At 51.4% G+C, this 24,797-nt stretch overlaps 1 protein-coding gene across 2 annotated transcripts in view; it reads left to right on the top strand.

The window, feature by feature from the left end:
- Positions 1-24,797, top strand: part of FLI1 (Fli-1 proto-oncogene, ETS transcription factor) — a 120,838-nt gene that overhangs the window by 56,313 nt on the left and 39,728 nt on the right. For both annotated transcript variants that reach the window (XM_036861445.1, XM_036861444.1), the window contains 2 exons: positions 13,475-13,686; positions 22,563-22,717. In XM_036861445.1, the coding sequence (XP_036717340.1) occupies positions 13,475-13,686; positions 22,563-22,717 (367 nt within the window). The remainder of the gene's footprint in view (positions 1-13,474; positions 13,687-22,562; positions 22,718-24,797) is intronic.

Here is a 24,797-nt window from a genome sequence, read left to right as displayed (position 1 = left end):
ACTGAGAGTGACAAAGAAAATACCTCCATGTAATCCCACTGAGATGTTTTCATTGGAAGCCCTTGGCAGGACTTGTTCACAAAATATCTGCTTTTCCTATAGATGGATGCCGAGAGACAGGAGGCCCAGTGCCAGAATGCCTAGGCTTGGCGCTCAAGTCAAACGAGGATGAAGGCCAACCCAGTGGGTGACTGCTTTGAGGGTGGTTGCCAACCGAGAGACCAGCTGTGTTCCAGAGGCAGAGTCTGCGCTCCAAGAGGAGCGATGCCTGGCTTCTCGTGCGGAGACCAGGCCGTCCTCGGTTCCCCTTACCTCCTCCCTGGAGGGGAGGGCGAGGATGACAGGCAGTGGGCCCTTGGAGCTGAGGCACAGCGCGATCTCTGAGTGACCATAGACGGGGCAGCCCCATAGTGCATCAGCCAAACCAGGAGAATTTTGAGAGTCAAAGGAGGCATTGTTAAGCATTTTCTGGCACAAAAGGCATCCGTTGGGACCGTCGCAGGCAAACGGGGCTATAGGATCGCTCTACTAATGGATGATAGGACTGAAGCACCGGCAGGGATCTTGCTCTCCCCTAGTTCAGTCTTCTGTGTTCTGGTAAAGAAATAGGCCGGGAGAAATGAAGTGCTTCTCCTATCTTAAAACCCGCGGATTAGAATACGAAGGTTAAGCTGAAGGAGAGCTTTGCTGTGTGACAGGCATGAGTCAGCATACTAATGTCATCATCACTATTTTACCGAAAAGGAAACCGTGGCACAGAGAGATGGATTTGCCTAAAGTCACAGGACTAACAAGAGGTACCAGAAGCAACATCTCTAAGGGGCCAGCACTGTGCCGTTCAGAGCAAGGACACAGTGGGGAGCCCTTCGCCTCACCCCATCCTCACATTAACCCTTTGCAGTAGGTTCTGTCATTGTGCCCATTTTAGGGATGAGGAAACCAAGGTATTCGTAAGTGTTCATAACGTCTGTGGAAAACCACAAAGAAAATCCATCCATGCGGGATTTACTTTCTGGAGAGACAGAGCATCAACCTATGAAAAACTACAGTATCCAGAGGGAGTTAAATACAAATAAAAGCAACGTGACAAGGCAGTCTAGAATAAAGTGCTGAATCAGGGGTGAGATGGAAAGTACTACAGACTTCAGCAGAGTGAGAGGTTACTGCGGTGAGCTGCAGAGTGGCAAAACTTCCTGGAAGACGTGGTGGAACTCCAGGTGTTCTAGAAGGTCCCTTCCACCCACCTCAGGCTCTACTTCCTCCGGGAGGCCAACCCCCAAGGCCGTCACTCACTGCCCTCCCATCCCCACACATAAGTCCCTGTATTTATGTCAACCTTCTCCCCAGAAGAAGATTGAGCACCTTGGGGCTTATTTACCTTTGCATCCCCTGTACTGAATGCCTGACGTGTAGAAGATCCTCCATAAAGGTTTGGTGAAAAGCTGAGATTTAATGAGGCAGAGGGGATGAGGAAGGGTCTATGCAGGGACATCTGGATAGAGCAAAGGGAGAAGAAACCTGGTGTCCAGATAGGTGTTTGCAGACACGCAAAGAGCAATCAGAAATCTGTATTATAGAGATGTCTACAGGCCAAGAGTGTTGGGGAGAAAGGGGTGGCAGGTCTTATATAACAAGAGGAGAAACTATTTAAAATAGGACATTAAGTCCATCAACAGAGGAACGGATAAAGAAGATGTGGTACATATATGCAATGGAATATTACTCAGTCATAAAAAGGAACGAAATTGTGCCATTTGCAGAGACGTGGATGGACCTAGAGACTATCATACAAAATGAAGTAACTCAGAAAGAGAAAAACAAGTATCGTATAGTATCACTTATATGTGGAATCTAGAAAAATGGTATAGATGAACTTATTTGCAAAGCAGAAGTAGAGACACAGATGTAGAGAACAAATGTGTGGATACCAAGGGGGGAAGGGGGCCGTGGGATGAATTGGGAGATTGGGATTGACATATACACACTACTCTGTGTTATATAAAATAGATAACTAATGAGAACCTACTGTATAGCACAGGGAACTCTACTCAGTGCTCTGTGGTGACCTAAATGGGAAGGAAATCCAGAAAAGAGGGGATATATGTATATGTATAGCTGATTCACTTTGCTGTACAGGAGAAACTGGTACAGCATTGTAAAGCAACTATGCTCCAATAAAAATTAATTTAAAAAAACAGGACATTAAAATGCAAGAGAAGGAACAAGAAAGGGGAAAACGACCAGAAGGTACAAATGGAGTGGAGGAGCAGAGTACAGTAAACCCAGGAGGTGGGCAGAGACGGGGCCGGGCTGGCTGAGCCGGCCCAGAAGACGGACCTCCGTGGGCACCTCCTCTGGTCACTCCCATCCTTGTGCTGCTGCAGCAATCTGGTAACCATATGCCCTGGGGCCACAGAAGAACTAAACACCTTGGCTAGAATAGCTCATCCAGATGTGAAAGCTGGAAATCCTGCACACTCAGGGCTAGATGGGCCTGAGGTCACCCAGCGTGGCTCCTTGGGCATGAATCACGGAAAGGAAACAGCTATTAAGCACTGGGAAATGGATTCGGGATCCTCTTTGCCCAATGCCCTGGAGAAAGTGAAGTCAAACGGAGTCACTCGTGCTGGGCCCCGGGTGCCCATCAAGGTGAAGTGGACTCTCCCCTCTCCCTGGCCAGGGCCAGCGGGGCTCACAGATATGGACACCCTGCTTCTTGAGGCTGGTTTTGCTTTTGCCCTCCTGCCAGGATGCTCCCTGGGTGTAGCTGGAAGAATAGATCGAAGGGCCCCTACGTGCTTGTTTCCTCCCCGGCTTCCTGTGATTATGAGGGCACCCGTTGCCACGGAAACCATCACATGAGGAAATCGGCAGATAAGATCACAGCTTCTAGGAAAAGGACCTCAAGTGCTTGTTTGGGGGGGTGGGTGGTGCGGAGTAGTCAGTAGCTTCGTGTTTAAATTTGAACAAGAAACGGTCACTGGGTATGGTGGGTTAAAAAAATGGACAAGCCTGGGTGCAAGGCTTAATGTCTCGTGGCGAGAGTGAGTGGGAGGTCTGGCTGGCGGCAGAGGTGCTGGCGGGAGAGGGAGGCTCTCGGTGTTTCCCGTCATGCTCTGGGGTTTTTATCTGTCAAAAGAATTTGTTGCACACCTACTAGGTGCCAGGAACTGTGCAAGCTGCTGGATGCAGACAGTGACTAAGATTGACGTGGTCCCTCTCTTTGGGCTGCTTCTAGCAGCAAAACTGGTCTTTGAGAGAAAGGATGGGAAAGTTCCCAGGACCCGTGGCGTTGGAGAAGCAGCCAAGGATACGTGCCATCTACATTTCCTCCCTTCCCAGACGCTTGCAGAAGATGTCAGAAGGCGTCATCAGACTGGTAGACAAATGTCTGCTTCCCCCGGGGAAGCCCATCGTTTCAGACCTGAACTGCCTCCGCCCCCTTCTTCCCTTCGTCACTCTCTTGTCACCACAGACCAGCCTGAGCTCGTCTTGGTCCAGCTAGCAGGCCAGAGCCATAAAGACCAAGCCCCAAGGGAAACTCTTAGAGCCCCCCACTCCCCAGTCTCAGGAACTGCATTCCATCTCCCTGGCTGTCCCATCAGCCCCGCGATGGGGGAAATTCAGACTCTGTGAGGAAGCACTGCAGCTTCTCCCCACCAGGATGCTTCTTCCAAGCTTTCAGCTCTCCGTGATCAGGGCAGGGCAACCATTCATCATCGTCAAAGAGCATTAAACGTTCAGTAGAAGACAGTTAAAATTTCCCAAGAACCAAGAGGTTAGGTAATTTGCCCAAAGTTGCACAGCCGATAAAGCCCCGCATTGACCCAGCTGGCAGCCTGTGCCTTTTATTGGAACGGATTTTACAATGGCACCCTATGGAGTGAAGAGAGCGGTGAAGTGGTTTGCTTCCTTTTTGCCCTTTGTCTTTGACCCCCCCTGCAGCAGACATGCTCAGGGACCCTCTGGGGGACAAGGCCGCTCCCAGCCCATCCAGATCCTCAGCCATTCTCTCATGCCACCACCTCCGCAATCGGAAAAGCAGGGCAAGGAAAACGTTCTGATGTATAACCACTCATGTGGTGCCACGGGGGCACCAGGGCACCAACTCTTGATCTTGGAGCGGAGTCCCGGAGGACCTGCGGTGCCAATCTTCGACCCTTTAGTTGCCGTCATCCCGGGGCAGAGAAGGGCAGGAGGGGGCTCAGAGCAGCAGCACTCAGCCACCAGTGAGGAAGCATCCTGTATTTTTAGTGACTGGTACGGCCACTGCTGTGCAACTAGGCAGAATACTGTCCCAGTGCAAGGGAAGAGCAGTGAAATCCAGTGGGAACTACGGCTGGTCCAGTGTCCAGGACGGCCGCCTTGCCCGCCTGCTTCTCCCCATGGCATCTGGGAGTGTGTTTTGATGGTTGACAGTTCCCTCTTCATCATCACCCCTTTGCACCTGGCAGGGCTTTATTTAACCCTTCCAGCCAGTCAGAACTGGCAGGAGAATACGGGCTCGATTGCACAGAAGAGAACATCTAAGCTTCCCAGCCGCGGCGAGGCCTCACATCACACCCTCTTGCCACCCTGCCCCTTGGGAACCTCGGGGTCCACCTCTGTGGTCAGGTCACTCCTTATTCTTAGAGAGGGGCTTGGTCCCCGGAGTGTCAAATGTAACAAGTTATACACAGCAGATCATGGCTGGCCTTTTCACACTCCCCACTGTCATTGAGAAAAAGCAGCTTGAAGAGTGGTCAGTCCCATTGTAAAGAAACAGAAAGGACAACACACTGTAAAATGTTCCCTTCTTGGAGCTCAGACTAACCTCTGTCTGCCTTCCTGTTAGTGTCTACATTCAGCACTTTTCTTCTTTTCAGCAGTAAAATCATTCTCTGTGGGAGGAGAATGTAACTTTGATCTTTAGAGATGCCCTTTAAATGTGGTTATGGTCAAAAAAGTGACTGTGAAAACTCAATGTCAACAGGCAAAGGTAAATACCCACGGGAGACGTGGAGAAGCGTCTAATGGGAGATGGTGATTAACAGGGACCTCCAGCTCTGGATTCTGTTACATGGCCATCTTTGTGGAACGCCAAGACCCTCTCCTCTGAACTCATTTAGGCTCACTCCCTTAATTTATTAAACTCCATTAAATAAAGTACTTTCATCTGCAAAGGATTCCAATTCCATCTTCTAGGGACTTGGCTGGCTGCCTTTCTCTGGGCCGGCCACAGCAGAAGCCCCCTCCCCAGTTAGTGAAGATCTAAGTGACAAGGAGTGGGGATGGAGGACGAGGGGGCAGGGCGGGGATGAGGTTAGCAATTTCAATAAGCTACTTTAGAAATCAGCCAAACACTCTGAGTTTCCAGGGCCAATTTGGCTGTGCGGCAGAGCCCAGGATAGTATTAGACAGAGTTAGCAAACTGGGAACAGTTTGGAGGGAAGAGTATAGGCTTTGCAGTCAAGCTACGGGTTGGAGAGTCACTAGTTCAGTTTTCTTTACAATAATATGGAGATCCTAACTCACATCCTAAAGGCTAAATGAGGTGATGGTTGCAAAAGTTCCTTGAAAGCTTCATGTTATCAAATTATACTTGTTCTGTCTATTCTTTCTAATTTTAAAAAGTGGTCCCTGCTTGTCGGTTGTTTGTTTTCTCACTGTTGTTTGTCTGGGGTCATCCCCCTACATGGTTAACAGAGGAGTCAGGCCTTATGGCTGAGTCTGACCCTCCCTCACTGTGCGAACCTGGTGAGGTTAGGCTTTGGGCCTCAGCTTCCCCACGGCGTCTGTCCTGGTGCTGACTCCTGCCAGGCCCTGCCAGTAACCATAGTGAGAAGGATACTCACACAATCCTCCTCTGCCTCCTTTGGATATGGATCTCTTGTTGCTGATTAAAGTGATAGGAGATGCTCCGGTTGCTACATGAGAAATCACCCCCAAATCTAGTGGCAAAAAACAATTATTATGCTTATGAGTTCTGTCAACCTTCGCAGAAGGTCCCTCACTCCCAGGCCTGGAGGCTGAAGCTGGCTGGTGGCTGGTGGCCTCAGTTGCTCTGTGTGTGGATTTCTCCATGTAGTTTCTCTGCTCGAGCTGGTTTGGGCTTCCTCACAGGATGGTGGCTGGTTTCCAACGGCTAGAGGCCCAAGAGAGAACGAGAAGCAGGTGGAAGTCGTAATGCGTCTATCGCCTGGCCTTGGAAGTCTTGCAAGGTCACTTCTGCCACCTTCCACTTGCTGAGGCGTCATAAAGTCTCCTCTGGGTTCAAGGGGAGGGAAATAGATGCAGCCTCTCAGTGGGGAGTGGCAGAGATTGGAAACACTGTTGTGGCTGATTTGGGGCAAAGGCAACCTTCCTGACTGAGCAGGGCACTTGCGCTGCTCTGCGCAGAAGAGCTTTCAGTTAAAGTTGGGTGACTGATCAATGTTTCCACCTTCTTCCTTGTCCAACTTTGCAGAACATTTACCTCCTTTTCCCTTTGGCACCTGCCCTCTGTGGGATGGAAATAATGGGCAAAATTTGGGCACAGGGCTGGCAATTAGAAGGGAGGGAGAGGCCAAAGTTTTGAGCAAACTCACAGGAGCCACCTCTCCTGACACTTCAGATGAGAATGTGCTGACCACCCCCCTAGCCACACACACACACACACACACACACACACACACAGACACACACACACACACACACTGCTGCAGAGCCTGCTGGTTTCCCAAAACAGAGAAGACAGAGGACTTTGCCCCCTAGAATCCTGTCTGCATTTTGTATGCTCTCTGGCTGCCAGGAGAAGGGACTTCACGTCATTATGCAAAGAATGTAATAAAAAGCCACAGCTCATGGGCTCCCTGCGGTGACCCGGGGATTAGCTTTCCAGAGGCCTGGTCTGGGAGTCATGGACCCACTGAGCAGGGGCAGAGGCAGGGAACTCAGTTTGGTCGCTTTTGACATCTTTTTCACTTGCTCCAGCAGAGTTCCTGAGCCACAGAAAGCTGTCCTTACAAGATTCGGGGCAGGACAGGGGAGAGGAGGGGAAGGAAACAACGTAGGGTCAGTTCTTCTCAGGCCCATCTTTTGGGTCATTCCCTGTGCTAGAAATAAATACTCAGCCTAATTGTAAGAATCAGGAAAGGGTTGGGGAAAATTGTGTCTTTTCCTTCTCTAACTCCATTTGGCCCATCACCATGGCTCGTGTGTGTCCTTCCTGCACATGGACGACGGCAGACATTTCTTCCATGCGCTCCTGCAGAGAATGGGGAGATCCTCACGGCACCCTCTCCAGCATTTTCCCTCTCTGCCTGCATCTCTGCTAAGGTCTTTAGAGATGCAGTTCTTGGCTCACCACTGATGTCAGCCAGGCCATCATGTGGCCATGCTCTGACCACATCCCCCATCACTCAACTGATGTGAGCGCGGAAAATATCCTTTGCTTAATCTAAGGGAAACAAATGGTGGAAGACACATCTGCTGGTATTTAAAAAAAAGGAAAAGAGGGGGGAAAAAAAGTATATATGGCAAATTCCAAAATAAGGGAAGTTTATTTATTAGTGAATTCACAGTTATGCACGTGGCATTCTTCTGATATTTACCACATGCCTGATGTAGGAACAGCAGGATGAGTGGGCGCTGGCCATCTCCTCCCCTCGTTTGCAGGATTATTTCAGTGCCTTATCTGTGCCTCCGAGAGGCCTGAATTCAGAAGCTAGAAAGAGAGAGAGGGCTGAAGCTGCAATGGAACAATCTGATGGTTTGCAAGGAGAAGGAGAAACATAGATTAGGAAGTAGGTGCTCTTTTCTAGAAGCCCATGGAATCTGCATTTCAAATCCAACTATTATCTTCAAACTCGCTCATTTTGAACCTTGGGCAACCTTGGTTACTTTTAAGTAACCAACACAGTTGAGAAGGAGGAATCTCTCAGGCTTTATCTGTCTCCCCTCCCCCTGCCCCCATCTCCAACCCAAAGGGTCCCAAGGCATCTCTCAGCATTGTGCTTCTTTTAAAAAAACCCTTTTTTTTTGTTTTTTTGTTTTAGTGTTTGCTGTGTCCTAAGAACTTTAGGCTCTTGATTTAGGGAGTTCACTTACCTCGTTTTATATTTATTCAAAATCTGCCAGATTAGGTACTGTTATTATCACCATTCTACAGATGAGGAAATGAAGTTTGTAAAGTATAAATAAATTGCACCAGGTGGTGCATTGATGAGTAACTGATGGAACTTGGACTGGAACGCAAATCTTTCTGACTCCAAAGATTGTGCTCTGTGTACATCTCAACAAACATGAAGAGTCACCCTCAAAGAAGTTATAGTCTAACTGGGAGGTGGATGGTAATGGTTAAGTGCCCAGACAGCAGATCTGAATTTGAATCCCAGGTCACACTCACTTGCTACGTCACCTGAGCTAGTTAGTTCACTTCTCTGAATATCCATTTCCTTATCTGAAAAATCGAGGTGATAACAGTACATCCCTCGTAGAATTGCAGGGAGGATTAAATTAGATCGCTCAGGGAAACTTGATTTGCACTTCATAAATGCTATGATAATCGTCTGCTACTTGGATCTGTTTTCTATAATGGTAACAGGGATGTATTATAAGTGATGTGTTAAAGGCACCTTACACAAATTGGGTAAGAAGCACCAAGACTAGTGCCCATTGGCCGTGTACATCTGCTGGCTCCCTGGGCCAGCAGGGCATCCTGGGAAGGAGAGCTGACACGGTTTGGTCAGCATTTCTACGGCCAGTAGTATGACTATCCGCTTAGCTCGGAAATCAAGCTGCCATTCCAAGTAGTTGCCCTTGCCTGAGTGCTCTGGTAAACGGGTCAAGTGGGATACTGATGTGCTGGGCCACTTCCCTGCTTGGAGTCAAGGGGCCCTGGGCCTCCCTCTGGGTCTAGGTCTCAGTGGCTGAGGGACCAGAGCATCCTAAGTGACAGGCCTTTCCTTCCCAGCACTCAGCAGAGCAAAGGGATGTGCTTCTCAGGATCCAGTTACTAAGCAAGTCAGGGCTGACTTCACAGGGACAGCGACAAGGGCTGAGAGAGACCCCAGACTGAGCACCACACGGGATTAGGGCCACGCCCTCTGTCCTTCCCACTGAAGTCAATTTCCCTGCCATGTGCTCTACAGCAACCCGGACTCAGCAAGTCTTTAAAGGATCATTTGACTTCCTCTGAATGAAGGGATCAGTGTCAGGTCCAAAGTCAAAAGGAGAAGTGAAGGAACCCAGCCACCCTGAGAACAGTGTGTGAACTTTTATGCTGATGTTCTCTCTGTCTTCAGCCCATCATCCCGGAGGTAAACACTTAGCAACCATCCCTCAATGTAAAGGTCTTGAACCCCGACTGTGTACTCATTCCTATAAAGAGTTTTAAGTACAAGTAAGAGTTTCATGTTGAAACTTTTATAAGTTTTAAGAATTTAAGTAAAAGTAAACAGCTTCTAAGACATAGGGAAAATAACAAGAGCCACAAGCGTGTAACAAGCTACAGGCATGTTGTTGATCTGTCTGCCAGCTCAACAACTTCTCAGCTGAGCAAAGCAGCTCCTTGGTGCCGACGCCCCCATCAAATCAGCCCCAGGGACTTCCGGGACCCCCAGTGGGGACAAGATTCTGTCATACAAGTACAATGGCCACACTCACCTCACACCGCGCTCCTGTTGGCCTCTTCCTGCTCCACGCCCGTCTTCCTGCAATGCGCCGCTGCCCCAAAAGCAGTTTGGAAAAGACTCACCACTGCCCATTGGGAACATGCCATGGGCTTGGTCTCGGGACACCCCCAAAGCTCCAGCCTTACATGGCAAAACGCCGTTGTTTCCTTTCGGAGCCAGTGTGAATCTTCTCCCCAGCTCTCACGCTCCACCAGGATCCCAAAGCAGCTTGTTTGGGGCCTGGTCTCCCCAAATCTACGATTCCCACTTAACAGTCCTCATCTCCCTCCCCTGCTCATGTTAGGTTTTCTGACCCAGTCCAGGAGGCCAGACAAGGAACCGTTCTCTTGCATCTTCTCTCTCCCCAGCTTCTCCCAGCCACCAATTCTTTTCTCCACCATGTGATGAAATTGTTTTAAAAAGCCTTTTCCCTAACAATGGCTGCAAACAGAAAAGTGTGTGTGTGTGTGTGTGTGTGTGTGTGTGTGTGTGTGTGTGTGTATGCTTACCCAAGCAGTAGTCTCACTTGGCCTTTCAAAGTTCAAATGAGTCACAGGGCATTATTATCAGGGAAGGTTTCATGGAGCAAGAAAGATTTCATTTACCTACAAAATGGGAAGAATCGGATGTGTGTCCGGAGCAGGGGGCAAGGAAAGGATGGTCCCAGCTCAAGGACTCACGAAGTCTAGGACACAGGCGGGCACTTGAAGGCCCGTTTTGTGCAGCAGCGGGAACAGCGAGCCTGGGGCAGGAGGTGCAGCCTGGACATCGTGAACGGGGGGCGTGGATGGTGGGCCGCCGGGGCGAAGCTGAGCTCTTGGAAAACAGGCAGATGAGAATAGATGTGCGATGGCTGAAACCGAGGGTGCTCTCGGAGGGATCTGAGCCCGGGTTGTGGCAGATGACGGTATTTACAGCTTTCAAGGGAGTGGATCTGTCGGGGGAACGTGCAGGGTGGGCTGGGTGAGGGACTAGGTACTCGATCACGGAGGAAAGAGTCTGAACAAAACAGCGGAGGGAGCCGAGGACGGGACTGGACAGAAAGGGGAAGGAGAGGCGTTCTGGAGTAAACCAGCGTCCTCGCCTCCTGTGACGTGGCCCCTTGACTGGAGTTTCCTTTGATTGTGAACTGAAGGAAACTTTTTCCCAAAATGAGTTCAAACCGGTTTTGTACCATTTACCACACTGCACTTTGTTCTGTAAAGTATTTTTTCTCATCTACTTAAGAAGTCTCTCCTTGGTCAGCCTTCAGAAATCCCAGCTTGGTCTCATCTGGCCTCTGTTGCAGCCTCTTTGCTGTGAACCCTGGTTTTGCCACCTGCTTGGTCCCTCTGACTTGACTACCCTGCTTCTCTGCTCCCTGACCTGCCATCTCTGGGGATAATGGTGGTAGGGATCTTCGCCCGAGTATCACTATCTCCGGTCCTGCTTCCCAGGCCTCCTGGCCTCCGTTATTCCATCATCTTCTCCCCCAACCCAGAGGAAAGGAGATGGAAGAAATACTTTAATTGGAAACTCCAAGATTTGCGCATGATCAAGCAAGCATGTAAGCCGCTCTCCACGGCAGAAGATGATACCTGATTCCTTAGGGGTGGTCTCTTTTTGTAGCAGAACTGGTGACTGTTCATCCGTCACCAAAAGGGCATTTATGGGTCCTAGTTGGTAATGCATCTCCGCTCCTAGTGTAGAACCCCAGGAAGTTCATGGGCTCAGAGTCAGGCCTCTGGAAGATGACAGTGTCACACTTTTCAACTCGGGACCACTGTGTGCCTGGATGACGGTTCAGACCCCTGGTTTGGGGTGTGGAGCCAGCGCGGATCCCTAACTGAAATGGACAATGGATATAATAACCAACAGACACATGGTTCCAAGAAGCACAGCTTTCCTCGGAGTATGCCACAGGGCAGCAGGTGGAAAGTGAAGGATGCCAGTAGATTTTAGGTCTGAATCAAGGGACCCGCCCTGTCCTTTCCATACTGTGCAGGCAGCTCAGCTTCGAAACTGCCATCTCCGGCCATGTCTATACTCTGCAAAGCCTTCTGGTGTAGGAGCACACTTCCCGGACTATGTTCCAGTTATTCTTTCCTGATCCCAGCCGGAAACAGCTGCAGAAGAGCCTCTTCCTTTGAAGTATGGCTGTCCTCCTGCTGGGGTTGAGAACAGCCGTGGGAGAAAGGGCAACACTTAGCTGGTAGAGCAGATTGTAATTTTAGAGGTATGGGAGCGGGGGCTAAAGTAAAGGTGCCATAGTAGGGCTGCCATAGCAAAATACCACCGACAGTGTGGCTCAGGCAACAGAAATGTATTTTCTCACAGCTCTGAAAGCCGGAAATCCAAAATGGGGTGCTGGCGGGTCCTGAGGCCTCTTCTTGGCTTGCAGATAAGCTGCCCTCTTGCTGCTTCTCCACATGGTGGTCCCTCTGTGCCCACCACCCCTGGTGTCTCTCCATGTTTCCAAATATCCTCCTCTTATAAGGACATCAGTCATATTGGATTAGGACCCACCCAAAAGGCCTCATTTCAACTCAATCATCTCTTTAAAAATCTTATCTCAAAATACAGTCAGATTCTGAGGAACTGTGGTTAGGGCTTCAACATATGAATTTTAAGGGAACAACTCAGACCATAGCAGGTAGCCTAAGAGAATCTTTACTTGAAGCTAATAACCATCAAAGCTAACTTTACTGGGTGTCACTATGTGCCAGAGACTGTGCTAGACGTTTCTCCTGTAATATTACATCACCTCTCCACGATTACAGATTGTGTAATTATATTTAGATTATATTGATTATAATTAATTCTAGATGGTGAATTACTACCTTTTCTGAAACGTGGTCAACTTAATTTGGTGGAATTGTGTGATCTAGTGACCATCACACCCCAGTCCACGACCTGGGTCGCTGTGATCTGCCGTGAGCTGGATGATGAGAGAATCTCATTACCCTGCTTGTGTTGGTAGACCTCCGGAAAGTGCGATGCTGCCGCCTTTCTTCGTCCGCCGTCTCCACCTGCCCCGGCAGGTGATGGGACAGTAGGCATGGGAAGATCAGCCCTGACTCCTCCATCCACATAGCTGGGATTCCGCCCTCTTTCCTGGGCAGGCTGAATCCTCACATTTAGGACTGGAAACTGTCATCTGAAGGAATCAGGCAGGAAAGGATGACGGAGCACTGTGTCCCGGGGAGGCAGGCAGCCTCCCATCAGCATCTCAGATGTGTAAGGTGCCCCAGCACATCCTAGAGCGCCTCTAAGCAAACAAGCTAGACACCTGTACCTAGGTCTTCTCATTCAATCACCTATCAACTCTGAAAAAGCTATTCTTATTCCTGTTTGCAGAGAAGGAAACTGAAACTGGAGGGGACCACAACCCTGGGCCTCACCCTTCTTCCCTGGTGTGACCTTGAGCCACATACTTAACCTCTTCGGGTGGGTCTCACTGGCCTCACCTGTAAAAGAAATGTCCCCACTCCTATGCCCCATAGCTTGACTGCTTCCCCACCTAGTAAGGGGCACTTCTGTTTATCCCGAGAGAGCCCAGGGTTCAAGCACCACCCCAACCCACGTGTGTGCTCTGTGTAACCATTCTTCCTGGTCTCCCGCTCCCCACCCTCCTTTCTGGGGGTCCCAGCCTATAGACCCAACAGATGGACACACTCCCGGGGGTCTGCATCCCCGCTCCACTGCCCAGACTGCCTCGTCACCCAGGGTAACCTGCAGAGAACCCACCAAGCTTGCGTAACTGGGCAGCCCTGGGCCAGCCCGCCGGTCCCCAGGGAGGGTAGGTGGGGAGCGGTGCTGGCTGAAGAGTGACGCCGGGCTTCTGTCTCCTATCTGCCCTCCAGGAGGCTCTGTCGGTGGTGAGCGACGACCAATCCCTCTTCGACTCCGCCTACGGACCGGCGGCCCATCTCCCCAAAGCCGACATGACCGCCTCCGGGAGTCCCGACTACGGCCAGCCCCACAAGATCAACCCCCTCCCCCCGCAGCAGGAGTGGATGAATCAGCCCGTGAGGGTCAGTGTCAAGCGGGAGTACGACCACATGAATGGGTCCAGGTAAGCCCACCAGGCCTGTGCTGCCCAGGGTCGGGGGCCGGGGGAGGCTGGGCCCCCTCCCTCCCCCGCCCCCACCCCGGCTCGCTCCTCTGGGGCTGAGTCAGCAGATCTGGCACCGAGGGGTGTCTGCAGCAGATGGGGCTCTGGTGCTGGGCCGGCGAGCCCGAGCCAGTCCCCAGAGAGCTGGGGTGAGAGGGTTACTTGAGGGCTGGGGCAGAGCAGGGCCGGAAGCCCCCCTGCTCTCTGGGCTCCGAGGCAGCCCTCAGGCCCACGACACTAACAGGCACTTTCGGAGCATCTACGTTATGTCAGGCCCAGGTGCAGCCCCTCTTAGGGATAACGAAGCAATAAGATACTCTTCCGTGTCTTGTTCCAGATACTTGGCCTCTCTGGGTGGGTCTCACTAGAGCAAAGATGACCAAACCATTCTTGGAGTAAAAGTCCAGGATGATGACGAGGGTGAACACATCTGAGGGCTCCCCGTGCGAGGGAGGACATGTCACGCTTGGAAAGTGTGTTGGGAGTTAGTGCCGCCCGGGGCAGGTAAGACTTTGCAGATAGAGAAGGACAGGAGAGGACCGACGAGAAGAAAATCACAGGGACGAGGAAGAGCACACCTGGGGGGCGGGTGGCCCGGGTCCAGTCCTGCCTCTGAACGTGGGCCAGTTACGGGCCCCTCTGAGCACCAGCAGCCTCCTTTCTGCACGGCCGGAGCATTTACTCTTCCGTAGGCTTGTTACAAGGGTCGACACTGATGCTGTAGGAGAAAGGACCCAGGACAGGACCCTGGACTTGGAAAGTGCTGGATATCCCAATAGGGACCATCATGAGCCAAGGTCGAAAATAGAGAAAATGGTAGTCTCGTTCATGAAACGTCAGGCAAGCCAAGGGGCCTATGGCACAGGGAGATAAAAATGGAAATTAAGAGAGAGCCCTGATGGACAGGCTAAGAAAATAGGGACTTTATTCCACATGCAGACGCCCACTTGAAACATAGACGTGCCATCTGAACATCATAAGAGCTGTGACTTGAAAGCTAAGGATCATTGTACACAGAGAGTGGGGAGAGGAGAGTCGGAAAGATAAGTAAAGAAGTTAGTGAAATATCCCAGGTAGGAAATTAGATAGTTCTGAACTAGAGTGATGGCACTGACTGTGGAAATAAAAGCAGAAAGACACGTGAGGGACATATCCGGGGTATAATTCACGGGGCTTAGGTGGATAAATATTGCACTGGGGGGAGGGGTTTGTGAGAGGAAAGAATTGAAGATTGGCAAAGCTTGGATGTTTCCAAGAAGGACAGTGCCAGCAGCAGTCACAGGGGGCAGGAGGAGGACATGCTTTGAGTTGGGATGTCAACGTTCCCCATGAGATGCGTCGGGAGAAATCAGTAGGACATCCAGATCAAAACATCTACGGGGCCCTGGAAACCGAAGCTCAGATACTACTGGGGTTTGGAATTTAGGTGTGGGCATCATCGTGGAAGAGTTCTAACTGAGCTGGTGGATGAGGTCACGGAGGAAACAAGTCTAGAAACAAGTCTAGAGAGAGCAGGAGGAGGGGTGCGTGTATGGTGGGGAGGCACCCCCCAGATGGCCCTGGTCTCGGACCTGCCTGTGGAAACACCTGACCCCAACACACTCCAACCCCACTAACCAAAACCAGCCGCTGGGATCCCAGCCACTTCCCCAGCCTCTAGGATTTCAGGGAGGCTCAGGGGGTCCGAGCCAGGAGCCCCTCCAGTGAGTGAGTGTCTCTCCACAGAGAGAATGAGGGTAATGACCTGCCCCCAGTGCAGGGAGGACGGAGTTTGTCAAACATCTTTCCACGTTACCATTTGCTCCCCCCCACTCTCCCATGAGGTCCATATTGTAATTGCATGTTGACGTCAGAGGCAAAGCGGGCTTTGAGGTGGTGAATGACTTGCCTAAGGATTCAGAGGAGGCAGTGCTGGCCCCGGAGCCCAGGCTCTCAGATCCTGGCCCCGTGGCCCACCTCTCCGCCCCCTCCGCCTGCGTGTTGTGCCTCTGCCACCGTCTCGTGTCTGCCGACACCCACCCCGCAGCACGGAGTGCCGTTCAGCAGGGCCTCCCAAACTGGCCTGAACACAGGCGCTCCCGATGCTTGCCGACAGTCCAGATCCACCCTTGGACAGGCTTTGGTCTGCTGTAGCCTGAATCCAAGCCCCGCTCCCCTCCACTGCCCTCGCCCCGTCCAAGCACCTCTCCTTCTAGGCCACCTGGGAGCAACCTTCTTCCTCCCACTTCCTCTTGCCTTTCTGAAATCTCGTCATCAGACAGCAACCAGAGTCCTCCTTTCAAAAGATTTAACTTTCTTGCTCAAAATCCTTTAATGGCTTATGACAAAAATCCAAAGTCCTTCACCATCCCTCTGACACCCTCTTCGCCCTCCACCCCCATCTCTCTCCTTCCGTCCACACCGGCCACACGAGACTCTAGCTGCTCCTGCATGCCAAGCACATGTGTTCCTTCTTTCTGGAACATTCCTACTCCATCTGGTCTTCTGACTCTCTCCTTCACTTGTTTTACGTCTCTGCCAGAATGTCCCCTTCTCAGAGGCCTTCTCTGACCACCGGATCTGAAACAGCACCCGCCAGTGTTTACCTTGCTTGGGTCCTTCCCAGCTCTCGGCACACCCCTCACTAAAGTGCGGGCAGGGCTTCGTTTGTTTACTGAGCAGCACCTGGCACGTGATCGTTGGCTGTTCCACACGCGGTTGTTAAATATGTGAATGAACGCGTGGCTAACGTGATTCAAAGGTGAAGAGGTTCCTCTATAGTCATGTAGGTCATCCGTGTACAAGCCGGGACAGAGACCCAAGACCCAAGACCCTGTGTCTGTGCTCAGGTGAGCCTGCATTTGTGAGCTGACCGGTCCCTCCCCTGCTGCAGGGAAGCCTCAAGCACTGCAAGACACTAATCCTGGGCAAAGAGGGTCCCCCCAAGGAAATCGGTTTTCAGAACCCCCTTGCCAGCTCATCCCTGGCTCTGGTCACACCAGAAGCCAGCTGGAGGCGAGTTGTGTGAAGACCCCAGGGACCAGACGTGATATCTACCTGGCTCTGGTTACACAAAGCAGCCCCTGCTTTTGATCTGCCGGTCTTGACCAGAGCTAGGAGCCGGTGACAGAGTAGGTTCAGAAACCGATGTAGTCTCACCCCTCCTGGGAAACAAAGAAGATCCAGTGCACTCTCAGAGCCAGGCAGGCTAGGCACAGCCGTCACTGGCACCTCATAAATATCCTCTAAGTGCTCACATGGAAACTGGACGGTGGGCAGCAGGGAGCAAGGATTCTCAGAAAAATGTCTTTTCCTAAGATGGAACCACGTCAGATCCCATTATTTGAAAACTCAAAAAGAAACAATGTGATGAAACAGATGCCGGCCTATTTAAATCTCTCACCTGCCACTCTGTGCTTCTATCCTCCAAGTAACACTGATGATGGTACTTTTAACGCAAAAGATAATTCCTAACTTCAGATGAAAAAACCAGAGTGTAAAATTTGGGATCTCTTGGCTCACAGACTGAATCTGTGCTTTCTTTTCGAGGCAGTAGCCACTGGTCACAGGTTGCTTTGGAGCCCCTGAACTATGGCCTATGCAAAATGGACATGTGCTTGAAATATATTTTAACATACTGGCTTTAGAAGACTTAGTGTAGAAAAAAAGTGAAATATCTCATTAATTTTTTATATTGATTTTATTGAAATGATCATCTTTGGGCTGTATTGAATTAATATATTAATACATTTTAATATATTATTAAAATTCATTTTACCTTGGTTTTTTTTATTTTAAAAATGTGGCTGCTAGAAAATTTTAAATTATATATGTGGCCCCTTCGATTGGACAGTGCTGGGCTAGAATGTTTTGGACCGTCCCGTGATTCACTGTGAATTCTCTCCATGTTCTTTGTTAACTTGGGATTCTGAGTTAGTTGATGCTTATCAGAGACCCCACAGATACATGTGTCACTGGAGGAGGTATTCTGTGCACCTAAAGCTACAAGACCCTTCTTGCTTCTTATGCTGCCGGCAAAGTCACAGGGGCCGGTGGAGAGACGGAGGTCGGAGGAGCTCATAGAAATTCGAGCTTGCCCGCGTTGAGGAAGGTCCGCTCTCTTTCTCTGTACCTTCCCCTTGTGGTTGAATCTGTTAGCATGAGTTGCTCTTCAAACAGTGTGGCACATAGGCTCTGTGCTGGATGTAGACTTCAGCATCTCGATCCAAGCTGTGGTCTGCAATTAACTCTCAGCTTCATCCTGTCCCAACCACAGGTTTTGGGGATAACATCCCATGAAGGAAAAAAAATATGTCAACTTATAGAGGGGAAATGCAAAGACTCGCTTGCCTGACCTGCTGGACCAGAGTTCAGCATTAGTCTGCCCCGACGCTCCCTAGACTGGCCAGCAGGATCCGGATGCCCTTATTAGACACCTACAGACTTCAGTTCTACATACAGGAAGACGAGCCCCACACACCCTGTCACTTCTGCCTCCGAATGCAGAGTGCCTTCCTAAGGTGCTTCCTAAAAGTCTGAACCTCACAATATGAAGCATGTCACACATAAGCTGGGTGGGAGGCGTACTCAGGGTTCTGGAGAAGCTATGAGCATCTACTACGTATGAGTTAGGGTGATGGATTTACTACAGGCAATTTCTTGTCTTGAAATTTGCTTTTAACATATTGCATCTCCTTTTCAAAAACAAAAAAGACATATGCACACATCTCTGCATGGCTCCTACGGAAATCCTAAAGACAGCACAGATTTGTTTAATTTCCATACAGTGTAGGTACACATGTTGTGGAAGACGACACACAGGATGTGGAAGACACACCTGATAGTCCTAATGCAACCACAGGGCTCCAGTAGACCTTGGGACCTCACGTTAGCTGTGTGGATATTGCGTATCCATTGACAGTAAGCCTGGGCTGCAGATCGGTGGGTCTGGATGACATACCCTGAGTTAAGTTGCTCTGAGTTGAAAGGGAAGGTAGAGAAGATGTTTGCATAGTCTGAAGGGGTTATCTTTGGGCAAAGTCTTTGAAATCTTCTATCCAAACACTCAAGATTTCTCATCTTGTTTTAAATCACTTGACAGTTTGCAAGGCACTTCTGGAAACCAGTAGTAGCTTTTTTAAAGCAATGCTCCCTGAACACACACAGATAAAACCAGAGGAGTAAAGAGCCTATGTCCAGTGGTGAAAATAAAGGACAAGATTGCAGGGTCCACAACGCCTTTGCTGTGGCCTCCGCTGCGTGGCTTTTCTGAGCGGGAGATGCTCTGAGTTACCCTCTCAGAGCCATCACCTCCCCCCGCTCTACCGTGGCAGCCCCAGGCCCTCCCGTCACCTGTCCCGGTGCTGTCAGCTGCCTGTGGGCCCTGACCCCATGCTAGCTGTAAGTACAGGTCTCAATACAAATCAGCAGCAGTATGGGCAAGCTGAATGGCAAAACCTCTCTCCCTCCATGCGTGCCCCCCCTTGTTTTCATCGGGCCTCTTCACGGGCGCCAGCTGCCTCACTAAAGAGCAGCCTTTATGCTGTGCTTCACCTGTACCCCACTAACCCCCCCGCCCCCCGCCTCGCAGTAGCTGGGGAGGCCCCGAGTCAGGCTGGTGCTGTCTGCAGAGTCACAGAGCCGAGAGCCCCAGCGCGGAGGGGAGCGCGGCAGGTGGGTGGTGAGGGCGTGGCTTTCCCTCCTTCTCTCCCAGAAGCCGGAGGAGGGCCAGGGTGGTGGCCAGGGCTTCTCCCCTAGGGCGCCCCTTTGCAGATCTTAGGGTCTGGGACCAAGGACAGGGCCTTGTTCCCGAAGGAGAAGCAGCCAGGCGGGCGCAAGGCAAGCAGATCACCTCGCCCCGCTGGGGAGCAGGTGCGAACACGGGGCGGGGGAGGGGTTGGACCCTGAAATATGGCCGCTTTCTTTGTGATAGGAAACGAGAAGGTTCCCATTATTGGCCGACCCCCGTGGTCACCCTAGCAGGAGAACCCGGGGCCTGACCCTGTTCAGATGTCCTCTCCGGGGATCTGGCCTGGCCACGCCCCCCCACCCCCCCGCCCCCCACGCAGGTGCTTCTCTCACCGCAGTGCTCAGGCTCCTTACCAGGTGACACACCAGGCAGCTTTCACCAAACAATTCCTCTTTCCAAATTTATTTTTCTCTCCTCCTGGCCCCAGGGACTGGCCCTGCCCCAGGCACCTATGGCATAAGGAGTCATTTCATTGCGATGCTTTCTGAGGTCTGACTTTTCACCTCTGCATGGCAAGGGGTCCGTTTTGGGCACAGAAATCCCCAGAGGCCCAGCTGACGTGGAAAAGAATTTTCACAACTCGTCTCCCCGATGTTTCCAAAGCGGGGCGCAGCCCGCGGAGGGCAAGTCCCCTTCCGCCACGCCCGCCCCCGCCCGACACCGCCCCCTCGCAGAAAGTTCTCTGGCCCCCGCCAGGGGAAGTGTGTGCTCTGGCAACCTCACCCTCTGCACTGCGTTCCCAGCCAATGAAACCGTTGCTCTCTTGGTTAAAGGCCAACTTAATCCTCCAAACTTCTGCTGCACTTGGGTTGTTTCACCATGTTCAAGTATGCTGGGAAAGGCTGCCAGGCCGTGGTGGTGTGTGTACGTGTGTGTGCATGCACGCATGTGTGCGTATGCCTGCATGTGCGTGCGTGGGTGCATGGGTGCGTATGCCTGCATGTGCGTGCGTGGGTGCGTGTGCCTGCGTGGGTAGCGTATGCGCCTGTGTGCGCATGCGCCCACTTGCGGTTAGCCTTGAGGAGGCTGAAGGAGACCCCGCCAGCTCCGCAAGAGCTCAGCTCAGACGCGGCACCAGGGTCTTTCTGGGACTGCTTCATCGCAGGCCAAGTCCTTCTCCAGCAGAAGCCAAAGGGCCAAACTCTGGTGCAAAGCCCCGATGTGCTACTGCCTCCTCTCAGACTGCTATGGGGACATTAAACCTTTAACAATCTGGGGCTCTGACGGCTGGTTCTTGGTTCTCTGCCTGGAAAAACAGTAGGCGAATAGTAAAACCTTAAATTCTAACATGTGTAAGTTATACATCTTATTTTCATTTTCAGCCCATGTTCCCCTCTGTAAGACATCAGGAAAAAATTACCGTCTGACTTCTAATATCTCAGTGGGGCATTTATCTCCCAGCTATGATAAGTGATCTTCAATATTTTTTTCCTTTCAGATTAAGAAACAAATTCATTTAATTTTCTTTATTGAATGTGCTCTGGCCTCCCCCACCCTGCCGAGTCCCCGCCCCCCCAGGCTGTTACTCCCTTCTCCTGGCTCAGTGACTGCTCTCCTGCCCGCCGGGCTTCGGCCTTCGCAGGACGGGCGGGTCGATCTGGCACAACGCTGGTCCTTGAGGCCTCGGGATGGTCTGTTCCTGCCCACAGCAGAGTGAGGGAGGGCAACGGCCAGGCCTCTGGAAAGCCCTGCGAGGTTCTGCGGCCCGGAGTTGGCCGGCTGTAACCTGAACCTTATCTGAACTCCTGGGTCTGAAAGCCTGGTTTGGAGCTCTTGCGAGGACTGGCTGTCTCCCAGGTTGCCAGAACTGATGCTTCCTGCTCCAGACAACCAGGGCTGCAGCCCTTCCTTGGCCCCTAGTCATCTCCCTCGGTCCTGCCGCTGCTGGAGCGGCTGAGCGGAAGCGAGGGCAGGGTAGGATGGCACTGCCTGGGCACGCCTGATGGGGGCAGTTCCATGGCCCTGGGCTCGGGGTAGGCAGAGTGTTCTGCCAGGCTGCTGTGGGCACCAGGTGGCCCCAAGTGAGATGTCAGCTCAGTCACCAGACAGATGCTCGTCACTGAGCTGAAACCCTGTGCTCCCACACTGCAAAGTATCAGGGGCTCACCCTGCCGTGTGCTTCCCTGGTTTCCTTAACCGTAGAAAGGAGATATTAACCCTTGCCATGCCTATCCTGGCGGGTGATTGGGAAGTTCAAATAGAACATGGTGTGAGAAACACATTAAAATGATATACATGCCACAGAAATAACTCACTCCAAAAACAGTGATGGCTTACCCCCTCTGTAAGGCACTATAGAGGGGGTTTAAAGAGGTGTATTTGTCTAAAACCCACTTATACAGGGTGCCTAGAATAGTCAAATTCATAAAGTCAGAAAGTACACTGGTGGATGCCAGGGGCCGGGGGATGGGGGGTGGGGAAGGGGAATGGGGAGGTAGTGTTTGATGGGGACAGCGTTTCAGTTTGGGAAGGTGAAGAATTCGGGAGATGGATGATGGTGAGAGTTGCACAGCCATGTGAATGTACTTAGTGCCACTAAACTGTACAGTTGAATATGGGTAAAATAGTATGTTTTATGAGACTTTTACCACAATAAAAAATAACTTAAAAAAAAGAAAAGTCATGGCACCACCATCAGGAACCTCCCAATCCAGCCAGGGGAAGGGCACCTGCCAGGCTAAGCATCACATGATGTGACAAGTCCTAGAGCCATGGCAGAAGCAGGGTGTTCTGGGAGCGGGGAAAGGCCTGTCTGGGAGCGAGGTGTAGTGCACGCGCCTCGGGACCGTAGGTCGCCTGGCCACAAGGCTAAAAGTGTCAGCTGCAGGCAGAGCGGGAGGGCAGCAGCGCCGAAGTCAGAGGTCCAGACCCCAGTCTGAGGGCAGCGAGGGGCTGCCAGAAGGGGTGTAAGTACCGTAATTATAGGATTGGGCTGGGATTTGGAGAAAACTCTGGTGGCCGCGTGGATAGAAATAGGGCAGCGTCAGCAGCGCCCTCGTCCGCGTCATTCCCCCAAATGGGGCTGGGCAGCGGCTCCACGGATGTGCCGGTGGCAGCGGTGGCGGTGACACTGATGACTTCCTCTGGGCTTTGTCTTCTCTTGCTCCAGGGAGTCTCCGGTGGACTGCAGCGTTAGCAAATGCGGCAAGCTAGTGGGCGGAGGCGAGTCCAACGCCATGAGCTACAACAGCTACATGGACGAGAAGAACGGCCCCCCTCCCCCCAACATGACCACCAACGAGAGGAGGGTCATCGTCCCCGCAGGTACACCCGCGTCCTCAGTCTTCTGGGCTAGTCGTCCCAGTGGGCAGGTCCCAGTGGGCACCTACACCTTCACCTGGTACCCTGGTACCCTGGTTTCCCTACACCTGGTACCCTATTCTCTATGGAAATGCTGACTTGGGAAAGCTGCACTTCCCACCTTCTTCCCTGGCTGCCCTCCAAGACAGTTTCCCAAATGTCACCAGAGCCCTGAAGCGCAGATGCTGGAAGCCCTGCCCTCAAACAGGTCACATCACAGAGTCTACCCTTGGTGCCTTGTTCCACAGGACGAGGCCTGCAAAGAGAGGAGAGGCAAGGCCTTCGGAACCCAAAAGGAAGCCTGGGGACACCCAGATGTGCCCACCCTTGCCTTTAAGGAGAAGAGTGGCTACCGAGGTCTGTCCCATCCATCAGGCACGCACTTCCTGGCATCTGCAGGGTCTTACCTTTCCAAAATTACAGCCAGCTCTTCCGGGTTCAAAACACAAATAACTATATTTAACAAAAGGAGAGCCTGAACATGTGTGCAGCGAGTTATGTCATGAGGTAAAAATAGGCGATTTTTCCTAGGTATCGGTGCTTTTGGTTACAGAAAATAAAATCATTGTTCAAGCCTTCCGTGCGTTGGCTGGACACTCCGCCTCGACTGGTGAACTCAGCTGCCTGGTTGAAAAGGGGGGAAAAACCACCAGGTGTAGAGTCCGTGCCAGGTAGAAGGAGCCAGAGTGTCCAAATCTGAAGCAAAGTGAATGACTTACCAAAATCAGTTTACCAAGAAGGCCAACCCCTTCCATTTGGAAAAGTGTAAATGCAGTTGTGTGTGAGAGCCAAGGATTAGATGTCTCTTTGAGGTAATCCAAAGGAATCTGCGGCTCGGTCTAGAAGGTGTGGTTTTGTAACGGGCCGCTCCGTCCTAGGCTCTTTGTATTTCTTTTCCATGGGAAGCTGTGTGTCACCGTCTCCTAGGAACATAGCCACATGCTTGTATCCTGGGCCAAACTCAAGGTGGCAGGCACGGGAGGTGTGGGAACAGGTGAGGCAGGAGAGGGCTGGACCAGCGGGAACTTTTCTGAGCCCTGCAGGACTTGAAAACCGCTCAGAAAGCATGTTTATTTCCTTTCTCCACAAGCGCGTGACCTCAGAGAGGAAGGGGAAGAATAGCTCCGTATACTGAGTGCCTCTCGGTGCCAGGCGCTGTGCAGATGGCCTCGTCCCTGTGACGCTACTTCTATCTTGTAACGTCCGATCTCCCCTCCCCGGGAACGCCAGCTAGGCGTGTGTAGCTCAGGTGCATTTGTGAGAGGCAAGAAAACGGTGCCTTCTCCTTTATTATAGAAAGAAGGCAGAAATGAAGCTGAGCTAAAGCTGGCCTGGAGGGAAACTTCTGGACTCCCCCCATTGGAGCCGAACCTCTCCAGGCCTTTGCTGACGTGGAATCAAACCCCACCCTCCCACCTCCGCACTGCTCCTCTAAACAGTGGCCAGCATGGGGAGGAAATCTTGAGGACAGAAGAGTTAGGAGGCCAGAGGTTGTCTCTGAACCAAATGTTGACACCATTTCATTTCCATAGTCACTTTTGGGTGGGGGTAGGGAAGGGGGGGGGGGGAAATGACCAGACTGTTTGGTTGACCCTTCAACTCTGAAATGGTGTTGAAATACTTTCAAAAGGAGTATCAAGATGGCAGTCTTAGGAGGCCAAAGTAACCACAGCAGTAATAATGAAAATAGCATAAATTCCTATCAAAGGGTTTTCAAAGCACTTCGTGTCATGAATTCACTACCTAGGGATTCACTTCATTGTTTTACCTCTGGCTGGATCTTTAAGCATTACCCTCACACATGTTGGCTTCCTCCAGGTCAGCCTCCTGGACATAACAGAAGGTCTCATTTGGGCAAGTCCACAAATCAAGGCAATAAAACATCAGTGGAACAACCAATTGAATTTATGGTGGGATTTTAAGACAAGTATAAACGAGGTCCCTAGTTCATCACCAGTTCCAAGTTCAGATGGGAAGAAACTAGGACTAAATCATCCAGGAAATATATTTGGAAGAGTTTATCATGCTCCACAGTGGAAGATTT

Source organism: Balaenoptera musculus, chromosome 8 (genome assembly GCF_009873245.2).
Source record: "Balaenoptera musculus isolate JJ_BM4_2016_0621 chromosome 8, mBalMus1.pri.v3, whole genome shotgun sequence".
NCBI lineage: Eukaryota > Metazoa > Chordata > Mammalia > Artiodactyla > Balaenopteridae > Balaenoptera > Balaenoptera musculus.
The sequence above is the reverse complement of the archived record's forward strand: the minus strand, read 5'-3'. Positions and strand labels throughout refer to the sequence as shown.